The 27,129-nt window shown below is 38.6% G+C and overlaps 1 protein-coding gene and 2 non-coding genes across 3 annotated transcripts in view; all 3 read right to left on the bottom strand.

Moving 5' to 3' along the window:
* LOC146135333 (cilia- and flagella-associated protein 47-like) overlaps positions 1–27,129 on the bottom strand; it is a 118,398-nt gene that overhangs the window by 16,575 nt on the left and 74,694 nt on the right. Inside the window, 27 exon segments of the mRNA XM_083396354.1 lie at positions 150–424; positions 1,527–1,700; positions 2,694–2,877; positions 3,682–3,864; positions 4,827–4,970; positions 6,189–6,420; positions 7,424–7,536; positions 8,121–8,213; positions 9,175–9,333; positions 10,282–10,477; positions 11,294–11,406; positions 12,007–12,259; positions 13,254–13,355; positions 13,912–14,070; positions 14,731–14,933; positions 15,590–15,729; positions 16,827–16,910; positions 17,588–17,719; positions 18,979–19,118; positions 19,530–19,635; positions 20,280–20,407; positions 20,866–20,997; positions 22,068–22,232; positions 24,024–24,185; positions 24,783–24,985; positions 25,768–25,868; positions 26,550–26,697. Coding sequence (XP_083252480.1) covers positions 150–424; positions 1,527–1,700; positions 2,694–2,877; positions 3,682–3,864; positions 4,827–4,970; positions 6,189–6,420; positions 7,424–7,536; positions 8,121–8,213; positions 9,175–9,333; positions 10,282–10,477; positions 11,294–11,406; positions 12,007–12,259; positions 13,254–13,355; positions 13,912–14,070; positions 14,731–14,933; positions 15,590–15,729; positions 16,827–16,910; positions 17,588–17,719; positions 18,979–19,118; positions 19,530–19,635; positions 20,280–20,407; positions 20,866–20,997; positions 22,068–22,232; positions 24,024–24,185; positions 24,783–24,985; positions 25,768–25,868; positions 26,550–26,697 — 4,224 coding nt within the window.
* Positions 19,788–19,859, bottom strand: Trnap-agg (transfer RNA proline (anticodon AGG)). Its single transcript has one exon. It is a non-coding gene; the product is annotated as a tRNA-Pro (tRNA).
* Positions 22,943–23,014, bottom strand: Trnag-ucc (transfer RNA glycine (anticodon UCC)). The gene has a single exon. It is a non-coding gene; the product is annotated as a tRNA-Gly (tRNA).

Below are 27,129 nucleotides of genomic sequence, written 5' to 3'. Positions count from 1 at the left end.
GAAATGTTCAAAATGCTACCCACTTCTGTATGAGCTTCGATAGTCTTACAACGTCTGACTATACAACCCCCAACCATTATGCCCCCAAATATTTAATTTAGTAAAAAAACAAACACTCAACAGGTTTCAAATAAAGATCGCAGTTTCACCTGTCTGTCGTTAGGTCCCATCTTGTTCAGGCGCATCTCGGAGGCCGGCGGCGGGCCGAACGTCATCGGTGACGGAATAGTGATGACGTCAGTGACCTCGTACCACTCTGACGTAGCGTGCACGCTGAAGGTGACCCCCTTGGGTGGGATGGGGTTAGATAGGGTCTCACGCAACTCGCTACTGTTGTTGTTGAAATTGGCGTTGCTGTAGTTTTCGGTTTCGACTAGGTTCATGGCAGCCACGGCGGCGGTCACTGAACCACTGTCCAGGGTGCCTAGGTAAGTTAAGTTATTGCATTAGTGCGCTGTACAGGCATAAATGAGAGTCCTCGTGAGCTCCTTTGGTATTTCAGTATGAGCCTTTTAGGGGTTGCCTAGGTTGGCTTGGATTAGATCAGAGATTCTTAACCGGGGGGAATTCCCCTCAAGGAAGAAATTGTGAAGTTTCAAGCGGGGAATTTGGACAAAAAAGCAAGTATTAGTTGGGGGTGATATATTGGAGTAATTTATAAGCAGCCACGGCGGCGATGACTGAACCGCTGTCCAGGGTACCTAGAAAGTTAGATAAGTAATAACTAATAACGTAATAATAAAAATAATAAGTTTTGCCACGTAAAGTTACAAGTTTATTGCCCTAAAGAAGATTACCCGTATAGGTAATCGATACGCCGGCGCTGAATCCATATTTGTCAGAAGAACCCCTTTATAATTTATAAATAATAACATTACCATGGTACAGAATTGAATTTACACATTAACAAAAAAAATATTGCAATATTAACGAGTGTGTGCAAACTCGCTTTCTAGGCTGCCTTGGTTTTCTATCAGATGCCGACTTGAAATGGATCATCATGAAAAATCGGCGGTGACTAAACCACTATCCAGGGTATAGGTTAGGTTGGTAAAAGTTGATTTATTGCATTCGTGCTTTGTACAGGCTTAAATGCGAGCGCTCGTAAGCTATGGCTAGTGTTAACCTTTCCTATTTTAGTACGAGCCTTTTAGGGGTTACCTAGCTATGACTAGTGTTAATCATGCGTATTTCACTATGAGCTTCTTCGGAGTAGTAAAATTAACAGTATGAGTTGTATGCGTTAAGACAGGGGTTAAAGAAAGAGTTGAGTATCATTGGTATATTATAATTGATTGCATTCGTGCTTTGTCCAGGCATAAAGTAAGCTGTGGCCAGTGTTAACCTTTCGTATTTCAGTACGAGCTTTTTAAGGGCTGCCTAAGTTAGGTTTGTATAGATTGATTTATTATTAGTGCGTTAATTGTTTTCCAAGCCCGCCGTGCTTGTATCATTGATCGACGGATTCGGTAAGTCTGCGATGGCTTTCGGTGGAGTAAGGTAAAAAAACGTTTAAAATAATTTACCAGTTAGCTGACGTCGCGTCTGTTCCTTTTCGCTCATCCGCTGACGCGCGGCCAAGCGTAACGCCCTCTCCTTGGCCAGGTTTGTGACCGGGATGAGAAGGTTCTCGTGGAGAGTGAGGTTGTTCTCGCACTTCCAGTAAATAACCCGCTCGTCGCCGCCAAAAAGTCCCTTGCCTAAGAAGTTTAGCAAAGTTTGATTTTTGCTGGAGTTGTTGCCGTTTTCGCGTTATAATCGTGAAGTATTTTTAAAACTTATTTCCGCACTTTTTAAAACATGTCCATTGTCCAACTATCGTTCTTAACCATTTTTGGCATGTTAATATGGGAGTAAACAGTTTTAAATAGAAGTAAACATTTTTTGACTTGGCTTTTAGGTTAAAATAAAATAAAAGTACACTAAAAAAACAGGAATACAGTTTTAAGTGTCAAAAATCAATATAAAATTCTACAAGTAAAATAAATGGCTCACAGGGTTAGCATATGTTGTTATCATACACTCGTGGATGGCTTTATTACTACAGATTAAAAAAACTATTCGGATCATAATTGCACTAAAAATAACAGGTTTGCTTTCTGCAGTTTAAAATAAACTGAATCAAGGTAGCGTTTCTTTCTGGTACAAAAAAACGCATTTCGCAATAAACAACTGAAAGATTATTGGCTGTATCAAAATAGTTATTGTGAGATAACCGTGAGTTGCAATAGAAAGTAGCGATTCCACCTTGAAATGTAAACATATTAAAAAATAGAGGTTAATAATTGCAGATAACTTGTTAACGCTAAAGCATAGTTTTGTGATTAAACTAGATTAACAAAACTTTAAAAGTCTCCTTCTCCTCAGAACCGATCCCCGTCTCCTCCCGGTCGTCCTCAAGACTTCCGGATCAACCGGCTCCCCCTACAACTCGGGACATCCCCTAACCCCAGTCCTGTCACCCGGGTAAGTGGGGCGCTTGCTTTACTGTGTGATAAAATATCGAACATTGAATTCATTTTTAGCAAAGTAATTGCGGCAGTTGATTTTGGATCAGATCGCGATAATTTCGTGCATGGACGTCGAAAATAAAAAGGCAAAATTCCGTGTTATAGGTATCAAAAAATAACGTCAGATATGAAACATCCCTGTACATATTTTTTTTTCGAGGGAATTAAAATGAAGACGCTCACCTTTCTCGGCGGCGGCGGCGCTTGAGATGCGAACCGCGTGATTGGAAGCCGGGTTAAACGGCACCGCAGAGGGGAGGGGAAGTCCCGAGACCCCCTCGACCGCGTACAGGGATTCCCCTATGTCCTCGTTGACCAGCAGCACCGAGCAGTGCTTGCGTCCCACGCTGAACGGCAGGAACTCAAGCTGGAAAGAAGATTGTGAAAAGAGTGAAAACTATAGTTTTTTGTTCTTTTATTAATGCATACAATATACATCGTGTGAAAAATAGACGTATTACGCCGGTATTCAACAAGCATAGTGTTAGTTGTAAGTACTCTGCACTTTTCTATTACGGCAGAAATTCAAGCTGGAAAGAAGTTGGTGAAAAGAGTGAAAAATAAAAGTGATTCAGTGAGGCAGTGCGGGTTTTCGCTAAAATAAACATCGTGTGAAAATGGTGAATGGAAAATAAATAACCCGAGGCATTACGCCTGGATTAAACAAGCATAGTGCTCATGATGGGTATTCTATACTTCTCTTACGAGTCGCTGGGAGTATTGGGATTATTTGCGATATACGCAGCGCATTTTTTCGAAAATATGTAATCAGACATTTTACTCTTTTTGATTGGTGTTAAACATGTGAGTAACGTGCGTTAAACAATATAATTGGGAGTGCGTGTAACATCCTTATAAAATCACTTTGGTGAAGAATCTTCTTTGACCAAAAAAAGCAAATTTCAAAACAAAAACAGTTTAATATATTCAAAAATGTACAGTTAAACAAATAAAACACTTTTTTGGTAAATAATAAACTTGATGTTGCTGTTCTCGAAAAATTTGTCTCTATGAATATATAAATATTCATCTTCTTAATGAAACTTAGTCGCCTTAGTATGTCGTTTTGGTGGAAATCCAAAAAGTCCACTCTGGTTAACAAGCAATAGAGTAAAAAATATATTAATTTAAAAAATGTATTTAACATATTATTGAAAAAGTTTATATTAACCTGAATGTCGGCCGGGTGCCCGGGCTCCAAGTAAACGTGACTGTCGTGACAATAGAAGGCCGTCAACTGTGACGTCATAGTGGGTCGTGCCGCCGACGCCCCTGGCACCGGCCTCTCCTCGGGGGGTGGGCTTGGTGGGGGCGAGGGGTCCTTTGTCTGGCCGTGGTCTGTCCTCGACTTGACCTGAAGGTATACCAAGTCTTATTGTAGTTGTACCAAGCACGTTCTTAATGTGTCAGTAAAACAATTGCCTTCTTTATCTCCTCCTTTTACATTAATTCATAAACTTTGATTCACAAACTCTTAAAAAAGAGTGAGCCCCGGAAGAACTCTTTTTTAGTAGGTATCAATTTTATGGTTTCGAATAACTCTTTACTAATGTTGAAAATAGATGAAGTTATTCGAAACGTACATACTTCTGTATGGGCTTTGCTATTCTTGCTAAGTCCTAATAGAACTTTCGACCATTATGCGGCAAAGTTTATTGTCAGCTATGGAGAAAATACAATGAGCACTCTACGCTAGAAAGAATATGAACCACCGGACAAATTCGATTTGAGATTGGGGATCAATGCAAAAGGCAAAAAAAAAACTTTGGATGTTTAAACAAGGGTGTTGGGTGGTTTGTTAAGAATTAACTTTGGCATTTTAGGACGAAAAGTTAGGGGCAAAATGTTTTCACGAAAATGTACAATCCATATTGCAATGGATTCGTTGTACACTATGTTGTTCAAAAAAACACTTTTTTGTCAAATTTCAGTGGGGACCCCCTGGAATTGTTAGGTTGAGTCTGAAAACCCCACAAACCAAATCTGAGCACGTTTGGTTCAGTATTGACCGTGCTACGTCAATTTGAAAATTCAGGTTTGGGCTAAAATTTTGAAAAAAATTAATTGTCCTCCCCTAAAAAAATTTTTTTCTTCTTTTTTTGCATTGCTTTGCAATTGAATAGCCATAAATTAACCTGTTTTGCAGTAAAAAAGTGAGTAGTCATGGTACAAATGTCACATTTTCAACAATAAGCTTCCTGTATCTTTCAAAAAGCTCCCTGTATCTTTCGATAAATAAACATGTTGGAATGCCTGGTAAAACAAATGTGGGAATGCGGTAGGGATGTCTTACAATACAAAGCCGCATTTTCTCACCGATTTGATTCTGGATGAGAGGCTCTTCCGGACGCTTCTAACAATCCTCTGCTTGTTCCCGATGTCCAATGGAGAAGGAGGGCCGTCTCCCGACTCCACTAAAACAATGCGGAACTTGCCGGCTTTTCCAAACGTGTTGTTCACCTGACGAGAAAAGATAGAAATCTCAGTTTTGAATCGAAAATGCAAAGTCAATGATGCAAACTAGTCAAATTAAATTTTAAAATGAAAAGTCGAAGTTTCCGAAGCTTTTCAGAAAATCAATCGCCTTCTTTTCCTCCTACTTTTGTCCTTTTCTCTTTTGTGTTTATGTTATCGTTTTTATCTTCACTTGTATTTTTACACTGATGATGGCATGAGGTATTGCCGAAACGTTGGTTGTAGCGAAATGTCGATGTTATCGAATATAAGTATGTTTATTGAAAATTACTAAAAAAACGTGTATTGTGTTCCAAAATATTTAGATAACAATTTAAAGTCTATTGTCAGTCGTTTCCAACGAACACATAGCCAATTAAGTCCCAGGCTAAACATTATGGTTATCAAACAGGACAAAGATAAGTCAGCCCAATGTCATACAAATATTAATACTATTTCTTTAAACTGCTACACGAGCAATTGTTGAGTTGTATAAACAAAACTTGATCAAATAAAAGATTTCAAATAAAAAGACGACCATTTGCTTTAGTTGATTTCGCTTCATGACTAATCATGGTTTAACAAACACAAAAAGTCATATGGAATTGTTTTCTGTCCAAAAAAGTTTAAGTTATGAGTACAACATCACTCTATTCAATCGTCTGCATGCTTGATATGTATATTTTCTACCTGATATATGCCCCCGGTTTAGCACAATACATATGAATCAATAATGTATTTTATTTAATAGTACAATATTGTGAATACGGGTATTCGATGCTAAAGACAAAAGGGGATATTGCAAGGATATAGAAATGTGGTACTAAACGGCCACTAAAGTATTACGCAAAAGTTTAGTTAAACATTAACACGTTGTTTTGTAACCTACTTAGCGTCAAAATTGTTCACAGCAGTTCTAAACATGTTTTTACTTGTTTAAAAGCAAAACCGTCACTGATTCAGCGAACGTTAAAAATGTTTCCCCCCTGTGAGGGTCGCCAACTGTCTAATGCCTATAAATTGTAAAAGTCGATCCAGCACGCACGCTAACACGCACGCGACCCACACACACAGACGCACGCACGCGCACACACAGGCAAACACACCCACACGGGCATAGTCGCACGCACACATCCACACGCAGGCACGCACGCACGCACGCGCACACACACTCACACCCACGCACACCCAAACGCACACACACACGCACAAAACTGCACTTACGGGCACGAGGACCTTGCACAGCTCGTAACATGGTGTCTCCACTTTCACAGAGGCGACCGGGTGAATATCGTCGACGGCAGTTCTCATGGTGAAGACAAGGGTCGAGCCAACAGTAGCAAGGCTCTTGGTATAACCGGTGCTCACAGCCTCCCTGCGTCCCACTAGAACCAGCACAGCCTCGGCGGGGCGGATTAGTCGGCTTGTGAACTGGACGTCCAGGTTAACCTCTCCCCTGCGGCACAGGATCAAAAGGCGGTAAGATCGACTCTACAGCTTTGGATCAAGCGATCGCGTAAAACAGAGAGAGTTTGTGAGAGTTTTATGGCAAACGAAACTTTTCTCATTGTTTGGCTTAGATAAAGAATAAACTAAGTACAGAACTTGGCATACCGAAAATCAGTTTGTTTGGATGTTATATGATAAAGAACTATTTCGCAACTAAAAGCATCATCAGGATCTAAAAACATAACACAAAGTAAAACAAGATGTACACAAAAAATAACTTATGTTTTAGGGCCGAAATATTTTGATGAGCGAAATACATTTATCATTATAACATCCAAACAAATTGATTTTCGGTTTACCAAGTTCTGTACTTTGTTTAATCTTTATCATTGATGTGCAACCAGAATCGTTTGTTCACAATTCGGATTCAGGCATTCGGTTATTCAAAAGAAAAATCTGATTATTGTTTGACTTATAGTTTAAGAAAAAAAAAATTATTCAATTAAAAAAAGACAATTGTAATGCAGTCGAATATGAAGCGAACCTCATGATAAAGTTTTAAGGTTGTTTAATGTTTACGCGCTCGCATGGAGCTATTACCTTGAGAAACACTGTATGTTTATATTTATACATGTTATTCAAAACAAATTTCATGAATGGTTGGTGAGCTAGAAGAAAAACGTTACTTAAAGACTACTGGCCTAATCCATACCTAAACAACAACCAGCATTATGTAAAATAGTAATAAAAACAACAGCAGAATAGTCTAGCAAAGCTAGCAATCCAGGTCAGACGCAATGAATTCATTCGAATTAGATATACTGACGATGCCTTTGTTGGCGAAATATATATATCTTTTAAGATAATTTTATATTGTCTGACTTGAATTGCTGTATTCTGCTTTTGCTAATCAGGAATTAAGGTCGACATTAATCTCGCAAGGGTCAAGGTGGTTTCTATTTTTACATATTCAGTGCAACAGCATTCAAAAGTCGAGGCAACTACTTTACCTTGGTGTGACCAAGACCTCATCGCCTCCTGGAAGTTTGAAGTCGCTTGCATCCCGACCAGCAATGCTGGCCACGTACTTCAGCGGCTTCGAACTGGGGTTGGTCAGGCGAACCTAAGATGAAGGCATAGCTTGGGCAAGAGGGACTAGTGTAATCCAGTTGACTACCTAATGTTTAGGGTTGTAGAAATCGTCTTATGCGTGTAAAACCTTGAATAAGCTTAACCACGTAAATCTATTTTGATGGTACATTGAATACACTTGATATTACGAATAAGAACTAGTGGTAGACTGTTGGGTAGTAAGTGAGCTCACCATACAAATTATAAGACTAACATGTTTTTCATACAAATTATAAGACTTACGCGTTTTTCATATAAATTATGAGACTATAACAAGTTTTTCAAGCTCGGAAAATCGGGGTTGGACACAAATGACTTATTTAAGCACTATAAATAAACTACGCATTCTTCAGAGAAACGGGCTCTTAATTTTCTAATCTTCGAATAAATAAAACACTATTCCAATGATACACGGACAAGCCTACGTACAACAGGCTATTTTTATTTTAGGCAGCTTAGTACTTTCACTCATACACACACAAAAAGACTCATAGACACCAAGATAAGTATAACAAAAGGGCAACATTATAGGCAACGTTCACTTAACTTGGGTTTTTCAATATACAAAGCGATTACCTGTCTTCTTACGGCTGCGTGCAGGGATCCCACGAACTCGACACAAGACTTGGGGGCGTATTGGGGTAGGTTCTGATACAGGTATACGCACAGCTGCAACAAAATAAAGAAGGCGATGGTAATACTGCGCCAGAGGTTCTCAAAAGGGTACCCGGTAAGTTTGAAAGTGGTGTTCAATCAATTCAGTCATTTTAAAAAAAAAACAATTTATTTAGTACGATGGAAAAAGGTATAGTTAAGTCAATGGCAATTTTGCCGGATTCCATATTTGAGTACCCCGAATGTAGCACCTGTATAGCTTACATCAGTGATTTTCAACCGGTGTACCGTAAATGATCGTCCGGTGTTCCGCAAGAAATTTGTCAGTTTGACTAATTTTCATGGAACACTGGTCGAAAATAACTGGCTTAATAAGTAGTTCTTGTTTTATGCAAGCCAAAGTCTGTGTGAATTTTACGTCGTGATTGATCCATTTACTATTGTGCGATCAAAAACGTTAAACAAATAGCGAAATACAATGAATCTGTCATAAGACGATATGCTTCATGAACGTTAAAACGATTATACAAGGGTTTCCAGTGTTTGGGTCCGTACAAATAAACAACCCTGATTTTTGCGCTCATCGCAAAACTATGTTATTTCTAGTTATAACAAGTCCACAGCACTAAAGTAATCCATTAACAGACTGTGTTGTTTCAGCATACTACAGACTCAGGGTTGCCACACAGTTTTATAAAAAAAATTCAAAGACATTCAATTTTTTTTTCAATGAACATTAGTAGCCTTTTGAAGACCTAAAATAGGATCGCTCGACATTTTTTTTATTATATTTCGAAAACAGCACACTAAAACGTCATAGTTAACATATTAAAAAAAGATAAAAAAAAATTATTTGCACTCAGTAAACACATAACTTGTAGCTGAACTCAAAATAATTTCAAAGACTCTTCAAAGACTTGAGATTATGCTTTTAAACAAACATTTTGCACTGCTTGTTTTCGAAAGGCGACATGGTGCAACAATGCAGAAAGCCGTAGATTACACAACGACTCACCATAAGCAGTGCGATTGGGTTCGGGTCGGTGATGTCTGTTGCTTGCATGTCGTAATCTACTCCAACACTTCGCAGGGCTCGCACCAGTATCAGCGTGTTGTGAAGGCACTGTTCGGGACTAGCCGGTGCCGTGTACATCTCACTGAAGTACTGAGTGATCTGGTGAAATAAAATAACAATAGTTGGGTACATTATGCACAGATCTGTAATGTAGCTTGATAATGAATTGCAAAACCACAAAGGTCGATCAACTGAAGACTGAAGATGATAGAAGCTCGTATCGAAACGTCTTAATTAAAATGATCTACTCGACCTTTTTGACTTTGCAATTTATTTTATCAATATAACGATAGTTTTGTAAGATCTGGGCTTCTAACAAGCAAAGAATGCTGATTTAGGGCAAATCGTTGAGTAAAGATGGCTGTAATTGAAAGGGATGCATGTTTTACTTTTTCAAGTGTTATTGAATTGAGAATACAGACAGAATTTTATGTGTTTTCGAAGGCATCTAAATAGATAATAGAGTACTGATTAACACACAAGACAAATGAGAATCAACTTTTTAAAATCGGCACATTACTTTTTTAAAACCTAACAACAAACATACGTCTTTACAAGTAATGCAACTACAACCAAACGTGCTTAGCATAAATAATGTGAGGTGATTTTCACTGCCATATGGCGCGACCAAGTTACTTGAAAAATAACTTAAGTCTCAGTCAAGTATTTTTTAGAAATCAACAAATCAAGCTCTAGTGAAAGTCATAAATTGCCCAAAACGCTAAACTATTAAGATAGCTAAACAACTAAAATATCAAAAAAGCAACATAAGAAAGGAAATTGTTATACGTGCAAAAGTTAAGATAAATAACCCAAGTTTATTGATAAACATTTAGTAAAAACACCTAATTTTTAACCAAGGTATTTGACACAATAACTTAAGTCAATGTCATGTCATTTGTACAAAACACTTAAGTCAAGTCTCTTTACCCAAAAGACTTAAGTCAAGACAAGTCATTTAAAAACAGTGACTTAAGTCAAGTCAATCATTACAACACTGCTTACACATGAAGCTAGCTTCAACACCACAAAAAGCGAGCAAATTACCAGCCATGGGCAGTAGGCGGCCAGGGCAGCGGCCAGTACGAGTCCATCCAGAAGGTCATAGTCGAAGTTGACCACCCACCGGGAAGGGGGTGTCGAGCTGCCCCGGACCAGGTCCTGGGTGGTGTCGCCCCAAACTTGATGGCGTTGTTGCTCGTAGTGGTGATTGAGCCAGGCAAGAACTATGCGCTCTCCGGTGCTGTGGAATGGAAATTTGGTTTGCGAATGTGAGGAAAAGTACTTGGGTGACCGGGAATTCGGACTTTGAAATTTGGCTTCGATGCGAGCATTAGCTTTTATTTTTAGTCAGATTTCCTGAAGAATTACCCTTAAAAATGTAACTAATATTCGAGTAAATTTCATTTATTGTGGTTTAGTAGGCAATCTACTTAAGAGTAGGGTTGGCAACCTATAGTCCGCGGGCCAGATCTGGACCGCCAACGCAAATCATGCAATCCGCGACCGATTTTGCAAACTGGGAACGAAGAGGTTACTCATAATTGTGGGGCTATTTCAAATACGAAAAAGCAATTTTTGCGCAAATCTTGTCCTGCATCGAGTGTAACATGTAGTTAGGCGCCTTTTAAATTGCACAACACCTAGTTTTATCCCTGATTAACAGTCGTTGCGGTTGTTATAGATGCGTAAATTCAGCGGCCCACAGAGACCTTTTTGAGTTTGGTTTTAGCCCGCGACTAGAAAAAGGCAGCTCATCCGTCAAAAAGGGTAACTTGAAAATTATTTTTATGAGATCCTGACATGCGGAATTAATCACAGACTACACTTTTATTTACTGTTTACGAAATAATGCAACAAAAAAAAATTGCTCAATATTTGCACCTTTATTGTTACTCGTTGGAATTATCTGAAAAGGGGCCAATTTAGCTTTCATACATTAATTCATGTTAACCACCATTTTTGGTTACATTTAACGTACTTGAGACCTTTCGTGCCTTTGGTTGTTTTTTGTTGTTTATTCCCTGGCAAACTAACATCCGATTTAGCTGCTGTTTACCTGTACACATTGCTAGCAAGCGGGTCTGGGTTCACTTTGGGCAGAGGCTTGTTCTTGTCGAGTGGTTTGAGGCTCAAGTATTGCTTCGGTGTGATGCGCGACAAAACCAGCACCTAAACAAAACAGTAACTTAAACGCACATATACACAAAGTATATTGTGTGACCAAGCCCTTTTGGAATCGTACTGACCGACGAGAATGACACCCAGTTTATAGATCAGAGGTTTTGAGTTCGAACCTCACCACAGGCTAGTTGTTTTTTAGTCTTGCCTTGCTTGCACTGCAATCCTGAACAGGCTGACTTCTTTCGGTAAGCCTTTTCGAAGGCGTTTTGTGTACTGGACGAAGAAGGCCAAGGCAAAAATATTCAAGGTCAAGTTAAAGTATAAATGGTCTTCTTTGCATTGGATTAGAATTTAGGCGTAGTAGGTCATAAATTCTTTTGAACTTCGAAAGAAAACAAAGATGATTATACAAAACCAAAAACACAATAACAAACACAAATCGAGGAGGCTTAAGTCTGGGAAGCAATATTTCTCAATGCCTAATTAATTGTTGTGTAGAAATTTATATTATAATAATAAGATAACTAAACTCGGATGCAAAATCATTTGCTTTAAAATGTAACCAATTGGGGTATGGGGTTCGCTCCATTCACGTTATTATTTTTAAAACAACAATTAAATAACCTTAAATTCAAACTAATGACAAACCTTGAAAAGCTGAAGCAGCAAATCGGTCCAGGCCCGTTTTGACACCGATTCGAACAGCTCGTCCTCGATCTGAACAGTCGAAGTGACCTTGACCTTTGACTCGACCTCCGATTCGTCGTCATCGGGATTATTCGTGACGTCACTGCGCTGCCTTTGTTTGGTCTCGCGCTCCCGCACCTTGACCCAGCGTCGGTAGTCCCTGGGGGTGAGCAGGAACTCGGGACGGATGGCCGACACAGAGGCCCCCTGGCCCCTGGAAGAGGAATATATAATATTAATTTAAAGGTACACCGAAAGTCATCGCAGCCTTACTGAGTATGTCGATCAATGATGCTATGATGCAAATCAGGCTAGAAAAACAACTAGCCTGCAGGGTTCGAACTCACGACCTCCGGTCATATCAACTGAGCTACACAGGTTTAGAGAGCAGTGAGTCGAGAAACAACCATGGCGCCAATGCTTGCTACATCCTGTTTAGTACGAGCCAACTCCACATTGAAGGGGATCTACAGTAACCATGTCATTCTTTATCGAAACATGCACACACATGTGTGTGTTAAAAGTTAGTTGCACTTTCAGGTCAGCTTATGCGAAAACAACTTATTTAATTTATTTGTTTATTTAATTTGGCCCGAGGGTCCTTGTATAAATCCTGAAAACTGGCCAGTATCTCTCTTTAGTGATTAGCTACAATCTCCAAATTACTGCTGGCCTCGTACGATATATTAAGGACAGTTCGCACTATCTTAAAATGGTGCAGAAAAATATCTTAACATTTTGATATTTATACGTAATGTCTTAAGGAAATATGGGAACACTTAATCGCAAATGGAGTTAAGTGCCCCGAAATTTTATTAAAAAATTCAAAGAACTTTCAAAGATAACTTATAGGTTTTTAAAGACCAAAAATTAAAAAAAAAACACACACACAAAAACAAAAAAACACTATAAATGCTATATGGTCAACACAATTCAAAAATATTTTTCATAGTGTTTTTAGCAGCACTTTCAAAACACATAACTTAAGCTGGACATCAAGTAAATTCAAAGACCGTTCAAAGACTTAAAAACATAGGGTTTAATGCGTAAATCAATACAAAGACATTCAAAGACTTCTTGGCAAGCGACTTCAAAACGAATGAAAGCAAAGATGAAAGTATAATTTATCCTTTCTCAACACTTAGCACCATAAAGTGTCGGTTTATAACAACTTGCCAAACACAATACAATCATCGGCGAAGATTTACCTGAGGAATGTCAGCAGGGTGGAATGTTGCCAATGAAGTTGTACGACTCTCTCGGTTGGATCTCGTGGAAGTGGTTGGTTGATTGGAATTCCCGGAACCATTCTAGTATTATAAATAATTAATTGTATTCAAATACGGATGAATTTATATTTTGGTTAGCTTTTCGGTTTTAAAGGAAATTGTAAGATCGTCGGAAATAGATACATTAGAATGAATCAAAAGGAGAACTTTTAATTTGGGATTGCAAATTTGCACAAACTTGCAGTAGCAAACTAAATGTGCAAAATAAAAAGATATCTCCTCGACCTTACACGTAAATGACGACAATGACTTCAATTGGTCCAAGACAGCAAAGTGCAAAAGAATATTTGCTCTCATTTGTTGAAGTCATTGTCGTCATTTACGTGTAAGGGCGAGGATATCTATTCTTTTTTCACACCTTTAGTTTGATTCAATTTGAATAGACTGATGATGCCTTATTTTGTGGCAAAATATATTTCTCTTTTAAATGACTAGAACTTATAAATGACCGACTTTTAAACTAATCCGGTTCTTTATTTCAATAGGAAATAGTGCGATTAAAAGTATAAGACCTTTTGCCTTCACATGAGCAAGTTCAAAACCTTTTTCACGGTTCGAAACCAACTATAGCACAAACCTCCCACAAAGGTGCTGCAGCATGTCGTAGATAGTCTTTACGTCTTTTTTAAGGTTCGTGTCCCAACCGCCCAGTGTGGGTGGCGGTCGTTTGCCCGTCGCGTCGCGTTTCGCGGGGACTCCCCCTTGGTCGTCGTCGTAAGGCACCCGCGTGACGAGTCTGTGACGTAATAATGGAAATAGTGAAATTGGTTTCGCTTGCCCAACCCCACCCAAAGAATGCTGGAGTATTATTTGAAATACATGTGTGTTGTCAGCGTTGGTCAGTTCGACTTTACAAGAGGGCCAGATATACTAAAACGAAATTCTTCCGGTTCATATTTGTTTTATTATAAGTTTCGGCTACCTATCCAGGATGCCTTCATCAGGGAATGTAACAACACCAAGCAAAGTAAAACGTCAAAAAAGGTTTAGTGTCGTTTTAGTTGCGTCGGGTTGGGTGTGGTGTTGGTATAAGTAAATCTATTTCAAACACTTTGGAACACAATACACGTTTTTCTAGTAATTTCAATAAAAATATTAAAACCATAATATCCAATAAAATCGACTTTTTGCAGTTTACACGTGTTTCAGCAATACCTCATGCCATCATCAATTATCGCTTTTATTTTCACTTGGATTTTTACCCTGACGATGGTATGAGGTATTGCGAAAACGTCTGTAAAATGAAAAATTTCGGTTTCATCGAATATTATGTCTTTAATATTTTTATTTCAAAAAGGTACTAAAATAACGTGAACGTGATACATCCTCGTAAAACCTTCACTGACAAAAAACAAGTTTAACAAATAGCGACAAAGGAAGAGCTCTAGAAACTAACCTCCTGAGCGACTGTGGTACGGACACGGGGAAGGGTCCTCCTGGCCATCCGTGCACCGAGAACCACCTCTGCGCCGCCTGGAGGACTTCCTGGTGGAAGTGGGCTTCCATAGAGGACTCGAACGGGAAGACAGCCGATCCCAGGGAGCGCGAAACAAGCTCCCGCTGCGCGTCTTCGGCCTCGCGTTGGTTGAGTGTGATGCGCTGCAATTTAATGCGGTTATTAAGGCCCGTTTACAGTACAGCTGAGCTAAGTTAGGCGTGGAATTATTTACACTACTGCTGAGGCTGATCTGAGCTGAGCTGATCTGGGCGTGAACTTATTTACACTATAGCTGCGCTGAGCTGAGTTAGGCTCCAAAGCGTGACTATTTGCTACCTGCACGGGGCTTGTGTTTAGCAAAGCATGAAACGCTCGCCACAATAGCAATTAAAAGCAAATTAGGCTTTGCTCAGCTTAGTGCAGCTGTAATGTAAATCGACATTTCTAGTTATTGAAGTGTTGTGCTATTTTAAGTGGCGTTATCAGCACGGAGTAATAGCGTAAGTGAAGGACTTAAGAGGTCTTATATTGTCCTAAATTCCTTTATTTTTTAAATTTATAGATACACAGCAATGAAACAGTACGTAGTAGAAATATTAAAGCCTGTACAGAAGTAGGCATCATTTAAAAATGGCTCGAGGTTGTAGTAAAACGTAAGAATTGCAAGTCCATGATATACTTACTATACGTCTTACTACAAGCTCCAACCATTATACTCCAATGCAACAATAGGTCATAAAAAAATAGTTTTTAGATGAGAGTCATGCTGGTAACTATCTCCAAAGTAATGACCACATTTGTATACGTAAACGCGTACCTTTTGAAGCGACGCTACATCGTGGGTAGCCGCCTTGGTGATCTGCTGGTTGCTGCGTACGTTTGATACCACTGTTGTGTCGCTGTGGGCTGGAACAGCTGGTTGAGCGCCATCCCTTGAGCTTGGGGCGAATTCCGATTCTGGGACAACACAGGTACGGTATAAAAGAAAAACATGCTTTCGATTTTAAAGTTTTGCGTTGGTCCCATTTAAGGTTGAAGAATCATCGCATGCAGCATCGAAAACTGAACGTGATTGTAGTGTTTTTTGTCTATTCGACGGAAAAATTAAAGAGACGAGATGGCGACATAAATGTTAACACCGTCAAGGATTATAAACCAAAACTTCTTTGACAATTCACTCGTTTGCTAAAAGTAAGTTCAAATACATTAATATAGACTGGTTGTCTGTTTTTCGGTCAATGCAGGACGCTTAAAAGTTAACAGAGAACGACACTATTTGAAACTGTAAAACAGCTTCCTGCAACATTAGAAAATTACTTTAAAGTCTAAAAAATATTTTTTATGTTTTGACAACTCAAGACTATACAGCAACGTTGACCAGAAGTCAAACTCTTTCTAATGAAACCCCGAAAAAACACAGTGTACTACAATAGCGATCTCCAATGCTGATAAACTCCTCTTGTATTTTCTTCTTGCTATAAGTCATTTACATATCGCACTCAGCATGGCTAACCGGGTACCCAAGACTTGGTTCGCACGTTTATTACTCAGGGATAAAGTTCAAATTAAAACTATACCATAGTACTATTCATAGTATTTTAACAAAAACAAATCGTTTTTTCAAAAAATATGTGTTTTCTGTCAAAAAAAAAAAAAAAAAAAAAAAAAAACAGGTAAAAAAATTCATAAAAAATAGCCTTTTTTGTGAAAAAAACAGCAATATTGGGTAACTGAGTACGTAATGAGTATGTTATACTCGCTACTTGGTTGCGTTCCTTGAGGTAATTTATCCTTCCTAATCCCTACCCTTTCTTTTTTACATTACAACTACTTTTTTTATGTTTTTTACATTACAAAAACTTTCTCTCTTTTTACCCTCTATTTTTTTTTTGATTGACGCTTTCCTCTCTATAAACCCCCTTTTTCTCCCAAACCTTTATCTTCCTCTAACAAGGTACTCTGTCTTGCCTTTCTCTAAACGCTCTCTTTTTTCTGTCTAACCTTTCTCTCGCGCGCCAGCGCTCTCTCTAGCTTCTCACCTGCGATGCTCGAGCACGATTTAAAGGTAAGGCTTGCCGCCGGCGAATCGCTGCAATCCGAAAAGACGGAAATGTAGTAGGAAGAGGTGGAGGTTGAGCCTGCGAAGCAACTCGAGAAACAAGTGGTAAAAAGGGGAATAGCTTGGGGAAGTCAGGGAATATGCGAGCGAGGTAAAGTGAAGATGGGAATATATGGGTCGCGTAAAGGGATAAATAAGAAAGGGGTTCAATTAACAGGTTCAATAAAATAAAGTACAGCTGGGGTAAAAAAAACTTTTTAAAGGAAAATAAAACCGTCGTATATAGGAGTGGGGGTCGCGTAAAGAGATAAACAAGGAATGGGTTAATTTACCAGGGTCATTAAAGACAGTACAGCTGGGGTAAAAAATAGGATTAAAGGAAAAGAAAACTGTCGTACATAGAGGCGTGAAACAAATTAAATGAAAATGCGACTTTAACCTCTCTTAAATCGCGACCCTTTCGTTTTAGCCTGTTTCTAAATCTAAACCTGCTGACACGCCTTGGTAAAACCTGATCATAAAGCTAAAAGCCTTACTCAACAACCGCTTTGATGAGTTACAGCAAAGTCAGTCGGATAATAATCGGCGTAAAAATTAATTGAAAATCCGACTTTTCCTTAAATCGCGACACTTTGGTTTTATCCTGTTTCTGAATCTAAACCTGTCGACACGAGTTTTAAAAACATGGTCACAAAGCTAAAATCCCGCTTTGATGAGCCCCAAAAACGTCGTTTAAAACAATAATCGGCGCATTACCGGAGGCGGTGTTAGAGGATTCGAATGAGGTTGAGGTCGCTCCGAAGTGGGAGCTGGTAGCGCTTGTGCTCCCCCTGGTGGAGGGACGTTGGGGAGAAACGCACGGAAGAAGGACGGCCTCGCCAAGACTTGCTGCGTTGAACAAAAATACAGGATTAAATATAGCAGAGTGGGACAAAACAAGCACTGAGGAAAACTTGTTGCCCGTTACACCATTATCTATAAACATGATGTTGCTATACCAGGCATATTATATATTAAAAATAAGTTCTTCTGGTATTTATTTGTTTGTCCGACATTTCGGTTAACTATCCAGGAAGCCTTCATCGAGGAATGCCATTTTCCCTTCCTGGATAGTTAGCCGAAACGTTGGACTAACAAATAAATACCAGAAGAACTTATTTTGAGCATATACCATTATCGGTTGCCCGCCTATTATAATGGTTAAACTGGCGATTTCTACACATTTGTTTTTCTATATTAATGTAACGTTGTGTTTAATCAAGGATAAGTGATCAATAAACTTATGACGTGTCTACGTAGTTTAACTATGTCTTAAAACCCTGGGCGTTGAACTGTTAATGTTTTTTTACCACACATAAAGCCTGTTGTGTGGCTCGCGAAAAATATGCAATCTGCATGCTGTTAATCTAAACCCAGATAATGGCAATCTAAGATCACCCTTAAATGAATAACAGAACACAATAGTTTAAAAAACATATGCGCTCTTAAACCTATGTCGAAAGCTTGTTGGGCGCAAAAACCTATAAGCTTTACAAAAAGAGGTGACAATTTGATTATCGAAATGCCTGAATTACTAAAAATGCACCAAAGAAGACAATATAGGTTAATAGACGCTATAACCAATCACTCTTTGCTACTTGTTTCTTCTTGTTAGGTATTGTGCATTATGAAAATGTCACAAGCGAGATAGGGCATTACATAATGTGTATTTGAATTGAAGGAAGGTTGATTAATACGAATTAGTATTTCGAAAGGCTTTTTTGGCATTCTCTCTTCTCTGTATCCATAAACAAACCCTCAAGAAAACAGAAAATATAATAAATACGGTGCCTCCTAGTTTATCGTTAAAGTTTGGTCTTGTTGGTTCGACAGTTAAGGTCAATATCACTGAATATTAACATTCATACTGTTTTTTAAATATTTTTTGTTCATTAAATGAGTTTCCAGGGAAAATTTAGTCAATACAGAGACTATGTAAAAATTTCAACTCTGTAACGTCATAACTTTCGGAGATATTGCTCTATAATAAACATCTCGCCGCGATTAGTTCGCTCAGGTATAAAGTGGGTGGAGCGTACAAAACATGAGAGTGGCGCGACAAAAACACGAAGTTCGGGAACAACAAAGAAAGACAAAAAGTCACTCACTCGAGTTGGCGTCTTGGCCCAGTCCTCTCAGCTGTTTGTCTTGCTCACAAACGATCTGATGGTCGCTTCTATGCGCGGCAAGGAAGGGGTAGACTGTCAGTAAGCAGTTATCGGCAGTGGCCGTCACAGGAATGCTGAACCTGCACGATACAAGCACGTGAACTGTTAGCCTGGCACTAAACTGTTAGCCAGGCATTAAACTATGAGCCTTGCATTAAACTGTGAGCCTGGCATTAAAGCCTAGTACTTAGGACTTTCGCAGTCATCTGCGACCAATCATTAAAAGTGCCGTCTCAAAGCTATATGGCCGGAGGGTTGCGAAACGATTGCTTGAGGTAACAGAACGGCGCTGCCTCCATTTAAAAAGTCTTAAACATTTGTCATGCTGAAGGCATGATGTAATTAGGATTAAAAATGGCACGATCTGAAAACATGCTCCTGCAATTTTCAAATTAGAACTTGAACAAAGTATAGCTCCTGCAATACATAAATCTAGAAGGGTAGGCGGACTGTGCAATTTTTTTAAAGGCAAAATAAGAGAACAACAATACCTTCGTCCGGCGTCGTCGGTGAAGGTCAAATCAACTGTGGCTGATACCGGTTTGTCCGAACTGAAGGTCATCACACAAGGAACAACAACTGATACTTGTTTCTCAGCTGAAAACAAAGGCAAAGAGTTTTGATTTGTACATAATAATAAATAGTGTCGTGTTTACCAAACTCCAGCAATTTGATTTAAAATTTTATTTCGTTTTGGCTTACTGTGATACGTCAGAGACTATACGATTTTTTTAGTAAAAAAACTGAGTGGGCTCGTCCGGGATTTGAACCCGGGACCTCTCGCACCCTAAGCGAGAATCATACCCCTAGACCAACGAGCCTACAGCATACGATGACGCAGCAATGGTGCGACTAGATGGGCGCTATTTCTTGGTTCTTTGATCCAAGAATAGTTTGGCACAGCCAGGATTTCAAACAAAACCTTGCGCATATGTACTGATAATATGAAAACCCATAGACGGGTGTATTAACAAAATTTATACGGGCATTACTGAGTGGAGAATGACGTTGTCTTCATTTGTTTTTTAATTTTGTTTCTAAAGAACCCATTTTATCGCTTCAAAATAATGACGAACAACAACTTCAGTTTACACAAACGGGGAAATTGTAGGCTGATGAAGCTTTTAGTTGCGTCGAGCGTGACTGTGTTTTGTTGGATAAGTGAAAAAGCAGCCTCGTCCGGGGTACCTCATTACCCTACCCTGGAAACAATTCTTACTAAGGTTTTGGCTTTGACTTACCAGACGACGATAGGAAGGACTTGGGTAGCGAGATGTTGGGCCCGTTTGGGAAATCCACCGAAAAGCAGTGAACCGTGGAACCATCGTCGGCCTCAGCATCAGGAACCTCCACCTTCAGGGTGCTGTCCCTGTAGTGAGAATGAAATAAGAACTTTTTGTGATGTTTTGACATCCGAGGGAGTTTTTCAGAGATTTAAAAAAAAATGTAATAAAGTTTAACAGAATGCAATTAAGGGTAATGTAGTCAATATTCAATTACCTATGCGTATTTTCGTTTTAGCAAAGCTTATAGTCGAGTGTATGAAAACCACCAATTTACGGGCAATATAGTTTTAGATACAACAAAGCTCGTCGACCTTTAAATTTCCATTTTAAATCTAATGTAGTCCTTTAAACAGCATGTCTACAATTAACAGTAAAAGTTTCGCGACAAAATGCAAATGAAGAAAAAAAAGAACGGAAAAATGCAGAAAAAAAAAGAAAAAGGCACGTGTCTGGCGGTAACCCTGCATACAAACAATTGCGAGATGTACAACATTTCAATAATAGACATTGTCCACAATTAGCTCCAAGCCGCGACGCTCACCTGCCGTATCCTGAAGCGACCACGTTGAACTCTGCATACACGGCTGTTGCTAGGGGAACCGGGGTCAACACCAAGGCCAGGGGGTCAAAGGTTATGTGGGGCGGCTGGAGAAGGGCGCTCAAGGTCAGATGCCTGTGGAAAGAGATGAGTAAAAACCGAATGATAAAAATTGATAATGTTATATAAGCAATTCAATTTCTTGATAGTTTAACATAATGTCATTAGATGTTATATGACTAGGGTGAATAGGTAGCACTATATCAAGACAAATCGTATTGTTTTCGAGTTGAATTCTACACTGCTAATAGCAATTTCTGTACATTGGTAAACTCTACAAACTTCTATCTACTTTTACTATAAATATATCAAACCACCATTGTTTTCGGCTAATACAGTATTAAAACATAATAATTAAAAGTGTTCTTTCGTCTAAACCAGGGATGTCCAACATTTTATTATAGTGGGCCGCATTGACAATTGAAATAATTTAATGGGCCGCAGAACCTATTAAGTTTCAAGATTAAGTATTGCTCTTTAGAGTTAAAACGGACCTTTAAACTTATATATATATATTTTGCCCATATTATACTATTAGTGCGCCCCTAAAAGCTGACTGGTACATTTTAATTAGTCTAATATTGAACGTTTAAAATACTACTAGGGAGTGAAAATGACTAGCGGGCCGCACAAAAATTTCAGACGGGCCGCAGGTTGGACATCCCTGGTCTAAACTCTAAACCAGGGTTCTTAAACTCTTTCATCGCGGCCCCTAAGGTTATGTTTTTGTTCGGGGCGACCCGGATTGACATGGATTTCATAGAGCTGACGTCATAATTTAAATACAACTAGGCCTTAGAAGCCTATTTTTGGTCTAAACTGAATTTAAATTCAGATAAATTCAGTGCTAAAAACTCTTCTTTGAAAAATTGATTGAAGATGGCACAAGCACTTGCTGAAACGTATGCAAAAAAAAGAATGAATATTTTATCATTTATTTGGGCCACTCTCTTTCTACTGAAGATTATGAACAGATCCGTGTTTAGTGTTCCTAAAAATTAATTAGTTCAAATAATACATTAACATTTCAAAAAGGCCTTTATGGACCCACAAAACTAAAAAATTATGTTTCTGCTGATATGTGTATTGTGATTTAAAAGAAATACATTATTTTACTGCAATTATTATTCGCTGTATATTTGCACCTGTAAGGCTTTAGCTTGTCATCGTTCAGGATGACTGGTATCTTGTAGAGTAAGCTGCCGGCTTGGGTTGGACAAAACACCACAGTAATGGTAACGCTGGTGCCGGGGCCAAGCTGGCCCGATACGTCCTCCAATTGGAACCAGGCACCCCCCGGCTTCAGAAACCTGCGAGATATTTTGTGTTCGTCAATTCATGGCTTCGCTGCATTTACGTTTTTCGCGCATTTCGAAGAAAGGTAACTTCTTTTCTATGGATCATGTTTTGAAAAGACAAATTGCCTTTAAATTGGTATAGCGTGAATTGACATATCGCCAAGCTTTTTTCGTATATGGTTGGTTTATAACAGCGTTCTGCACAACTCAGCACCTATAAAATATGAGTCAAGTTCAAGTTTATTTTTTCTCCCCATCCACGCTCAATGCAATACACACGCAAAATAGAAAAGTAAATAACGTTACCGGATTTGGGGAAGGATCAGCCTTGTACCACAAGTGTTACACAAATATACCGACCCTTTCCATTTTACCACTTTATAAGTTTGAGTTGCGAGTCGCGGCATGCATACTTATTACTTATCTTGACGTGTATTGTATACATATAGTCGAATAAGAGATATCGAAAAGTCAGAAATACGTAAATCCAACTGACCAAAAGATCTCTTACGAAATAACGAATACTACTAATATCTATTTATGAGATCATAAAATAAAAAAAAATCAGCCCTTCACAAGGTTTAAGTCAAAGTAATACACCTGAACACTTCATCACGTACGTTAAATTATAGAATACAACGTTAAATTATAGAATACAATATAGAAAATTATAGAAACGTCAAGACATTCCATTATTCATATTTTGAGTGAAAATGTAAACATGCGTCGACCGGGAGTCGAACCCGGAACTAGTGCTTGGAAGGCACCAATGCTAACCGTTACACCATCGACGCGGGTGGGTGGCCTAGTAGTTTTTAAGAGTATAATCTATGAGGGAAATACCCATAAAAAAATAGTTTCAAATAGGAAATGTAATAAAGTTTAACAGGATGCAATTAGGTATAATGTGGTCATTACTCAGTTACCAATATGTAGATATTTATTTTTGTTTTAGCAAAGTTTATGTACTGAAAATAGTTTTTCTGGTATTTATTTGTTTTCCGACGTTGCGTGGTGTTGTTACATTTCCTGATAAAGGCATCCTTGATAGGGAGCCGTAAGGTCAGTAAACAAATAATTACCAGAATAACCTATTTTCGGTATATACTATGCCTGGTAGCAACAGTATATTTAGCAAAGTGTATAGTTGAGCGTATTGAATATGTTGCGTATTAATTAATGGGTAACAGGTAAGGCTTACCTATCTTTTTTACTATAGTCAATATCGCATAATTTTCCGTAGCGCAGTGTGGTTATGTAAACGGTAGCAGCACAAAAGCAAACATTTGAAACAAAACTAAACTACAAACACTGGGTAAACAGTTTATGGCCATAGTAACGACACATAGGGTATATTATGAAGGGCAAAATATTTTTTTTTAACTAAAATAAAGTAAAGAAATTAATGTAAGTAAGTGGTGAAAGTGTAGTGACTTTTTCTTCCCATTGGTCCAACAGTAGGCCGGGCCTGGAATGTCAGTAATTGTTCGGACCCAGACCTCAGAACAATCGATCTCCCATAAGGAGACGGTGCCGCCACTTAAGTAGGGCCAATGTTGAACTGCGCATTGGCAAAAGGTTAACATTTTTACCTTTTTGGTTATGGTGTAAGTGTTAATATCAGTGTAAATGTAAGCAATTTTAGTATTTTACTGCCCCCAAAACACCCGGTGTTACCCAGGAAAAAAGGCAGGATATTACCTTCAGGTAACTTTGATAGATAAACAAAAACGGACTGATTCTTACTGAGAAACGTGATGAAATATATAATTAATATCACTTAATAAATCAGGAATAACTCACGCAAAAGCAGCGTCACTTGAGAAGTGATCCGCTTGTTCCACGTCCAGCTGCCACTTGAGGGGGCTGTTGCTCTTGTTGCTAAGGGTGAGATACTTGCGGTCACCACCCGCGTTGTCAGGGACGCTCATTTCCATATAGGAGACAGGAAGGGAGAAGTCAAGCCTGCGGCGAATGGGAAAGGCAATTTGTAACTTTATAAACAGACAACTACGTTTCGAATTTCGGGGTGCTCAGTTGAAAATTTTACTTTTTTCAAAATGTGCCTCCCTGAAATAAATAAATCGTTTTAAATACTTCAGTAAAAGGGTCGTGACCATGCCCCGCAAAACTGGACCTTTGTGCCCATATTAACCACGACAAAATAAACCAACTAAGTTACTTTACCAAAAGAAACGAACCATTTCACGTTTCTACGATTTCTTTATAATGTCACGTTAAGATGTAACTTTGTGACGTCAGGTTTTGGCGTAACTTTGTGACGTCACGATGAAAAAAAAGTATAGCTCTCCCCTTTAAAAAATGCTGAATCCGCGCCTACCAGCAACCGGGTTAATACAGCTTATCTAAACCGAGTGAGTTTTCTGATTCTAAACGTGAGGTTTAGAAAAAAATAATACACAGACAATGCAAAGGTCCTTAGTAAACAAAGAAATCTGAGAAAAAGCAACTATACACAAAATGATCTAAAAGTTCGAAATTGCTTGTGAAAAAATCGCGACAGAACAAAACCAAGAAAAAACAGACTTCAAACAGATATACCTTGCTTCAGAAAGATCCAGAATTGGCCTCAGTGCAGTGGCGACTACACGCCTCCTTGGGGTCGGTATGTTGATTAGAATGGGACGGGGGGTGATTATGTGGCGTTCCGATGGGGCAGGTGTGGGGGGAAACGTACTGGGGGTGGGGCTCGGTGCCCCCGTTTTGTTGATGACAACCGGGAGGGTGAAATCGTAGGACGCGACCTTTGATTCAAGAGTCAAACTGAACTTTCAATGATTAAAACATGGTTTAAACATTTATCAAAGCCCATACCGAAGTAGGTAACATTTTGTACCTTTCGAATAACTTGTTGACAAGTTATTCGAAACGTTCAAAATTCTAAAGTAAATAGAATTTTGAACGTTTCAAATACCTTTTTATTCATTAAGAGCTATTCGAAACGTTCAAAATGCTACCTACCCCTGTATGGGCTTTGATATTTTTGTTACGCGTTACTACAATCTCCAACCGTTATGCTCCAATGTTTGAACATTGTTGTTATGATAACAATAGGTTGTGTGCTTAATTTAACTCATGATTTTAAGAAGTAAAAAAAGTGTATTTAACTTTGATAGGAAACTAATCGAATTTTTTTTTGAAAAATTATTCTGACTGAGGTATATTTTACGTTGTACAGAATATGTCATCACGAAAATCCCCTTGACCATTGTAAGATAAATTTCGACCTTAATTTCTGATCAGTAACAGCAGATACTCTAGCAAACCTAGCAATTCAGGTCAGACATAATTAAAAGATATTTTAATGGTGTCTGGCCTGAATATCTAACTTTGCTAGAGTATTCTGCGGAGGTATATCTTTAAATAATAATAATAATAACTTCTATTCTAAAGCAACTTTTTTCCATTGTTGAATATAAAGCTTTTTCGAATATTGCACACGCCAAACTTAAGAAGCTATCTGACGAATTTAAGAAAACAGCATAGTGTCACTTCGACATGTATCTGTACTCGATTGAAATCTTACCGCCGACGGTTTGAAGCTGAGTACGCAGGCGAGTTTCTGCTGGCCGACGAGTTCGACCGAGTAGTTGTTGGGATTCATCTGTTCCTGATCGTTCGGGTTGTCTGTAAGTGGAAATAAAATTTAACACAGAATTTGGCATGAACAAGACGAGGGTTTTTCAGCATTGAGCTACATCTCCAAGGTCCCTGTTCCATTAAAAAAATACTGATGCAGCCGGACAGCTTTGGTGTGTTTATTTTGCATTACTGTGGACGGATAAGCGATAATTTACTCTTTATGGAGTGAATACTCAAGAGCGACAATAAAACGCAGGGTAGCGAATTAGTACGATGGCCGAACTCCACAATTGTGGGTACATTATATATTATTTTTTTGTAAAAAAAAACAAACAGACGACTAACCAACATTTTTTGGCGTAATAGCTTATAGGTGTGAACAAATGACTTTAATGTAATTTAGTTGCTGTTTGAAAAACATTACAAAACGATGAAAAACATCGTTAAAAGTGTAACTAATTTTTAGTATTATACAGCGTATTTGTGGGACTAGTCAAAGTATTCCAATATATATATGGCCTATTTAAACAATGAAGGCTGATCCACGAGACGTATACTATCTGGCAATTGGGTAAATTAAGTTTAGTTACAATCCACAAGCTTTTTGAACGGTAGTGTTTTGCAAGTATAAGAAACTGCTATGGGGATCGTCATGATCGATCAATAGTAGCCGAAATCACAGGGGTCAGAATTACTAAGTTTTTTATAACCTAGCGATCCACATACCGTCCAATTCTTCCTCGGGAAACGAGAGTGTGAAGTCGCTGTAGCGAGAAAGGTCAAAGTCAGCCCTGACCCGGGTAGAGGTCAGATTGACGAGGTTAAAGGGCATCGTGACGTTGGAACCGCAGTAGACACCGCTGAACTTGAAAGCCTACAAATAAAGAATACGTGGAAAAAACAGTCATTACAAGCGGACGGCAGAAAATGCACGGCATTCATTTGCGACAATAGAAAATTTGTTGGCAGCGGTGGAATCCAACTTTATTACCAAGCAAGTTGGTTTTATAATGATATATTTTGGTGTTTCGTCAACATCAAATTATAACATCGTATACCATGGAACAATGTAAACGTAATAACATTCATCAGCCGTTTCCGATAAATATTTATACATATTTTGATAACACAGACTGGAATGCGCTTAGGTTTTCCTGTTTACGCTTGACAGTAAATAAAAAAAAAATGAAAGTTATCACATGTTCACATGTTTGCTTACTAAAAGGAAGAAAATAATCATTTACGATACACGATTTCGCAAAGTTGTATAAATACATATAACAGGGATGTGTGATACTTGGATGTC

This window comes from Ascidiella aspersa, chromosome 8, assembly GCF_963924565.1.
Source record: "Ascidiella aspersa chromosome 8, kaAscAspe10.2, whole genome shotgun sequence".
NCBI classification, from domain to species: Eukaryota; Metazoa; Chordata; class Ascidiacea; order Phlebobranchia; family Ascidiidae; genus Ascidiella; species Ascidiella aspersa.
Note: the sequence above shows the minus strand (reverse complement) of the source record. Positions and strands in the feature narration are given on the sequence as shown.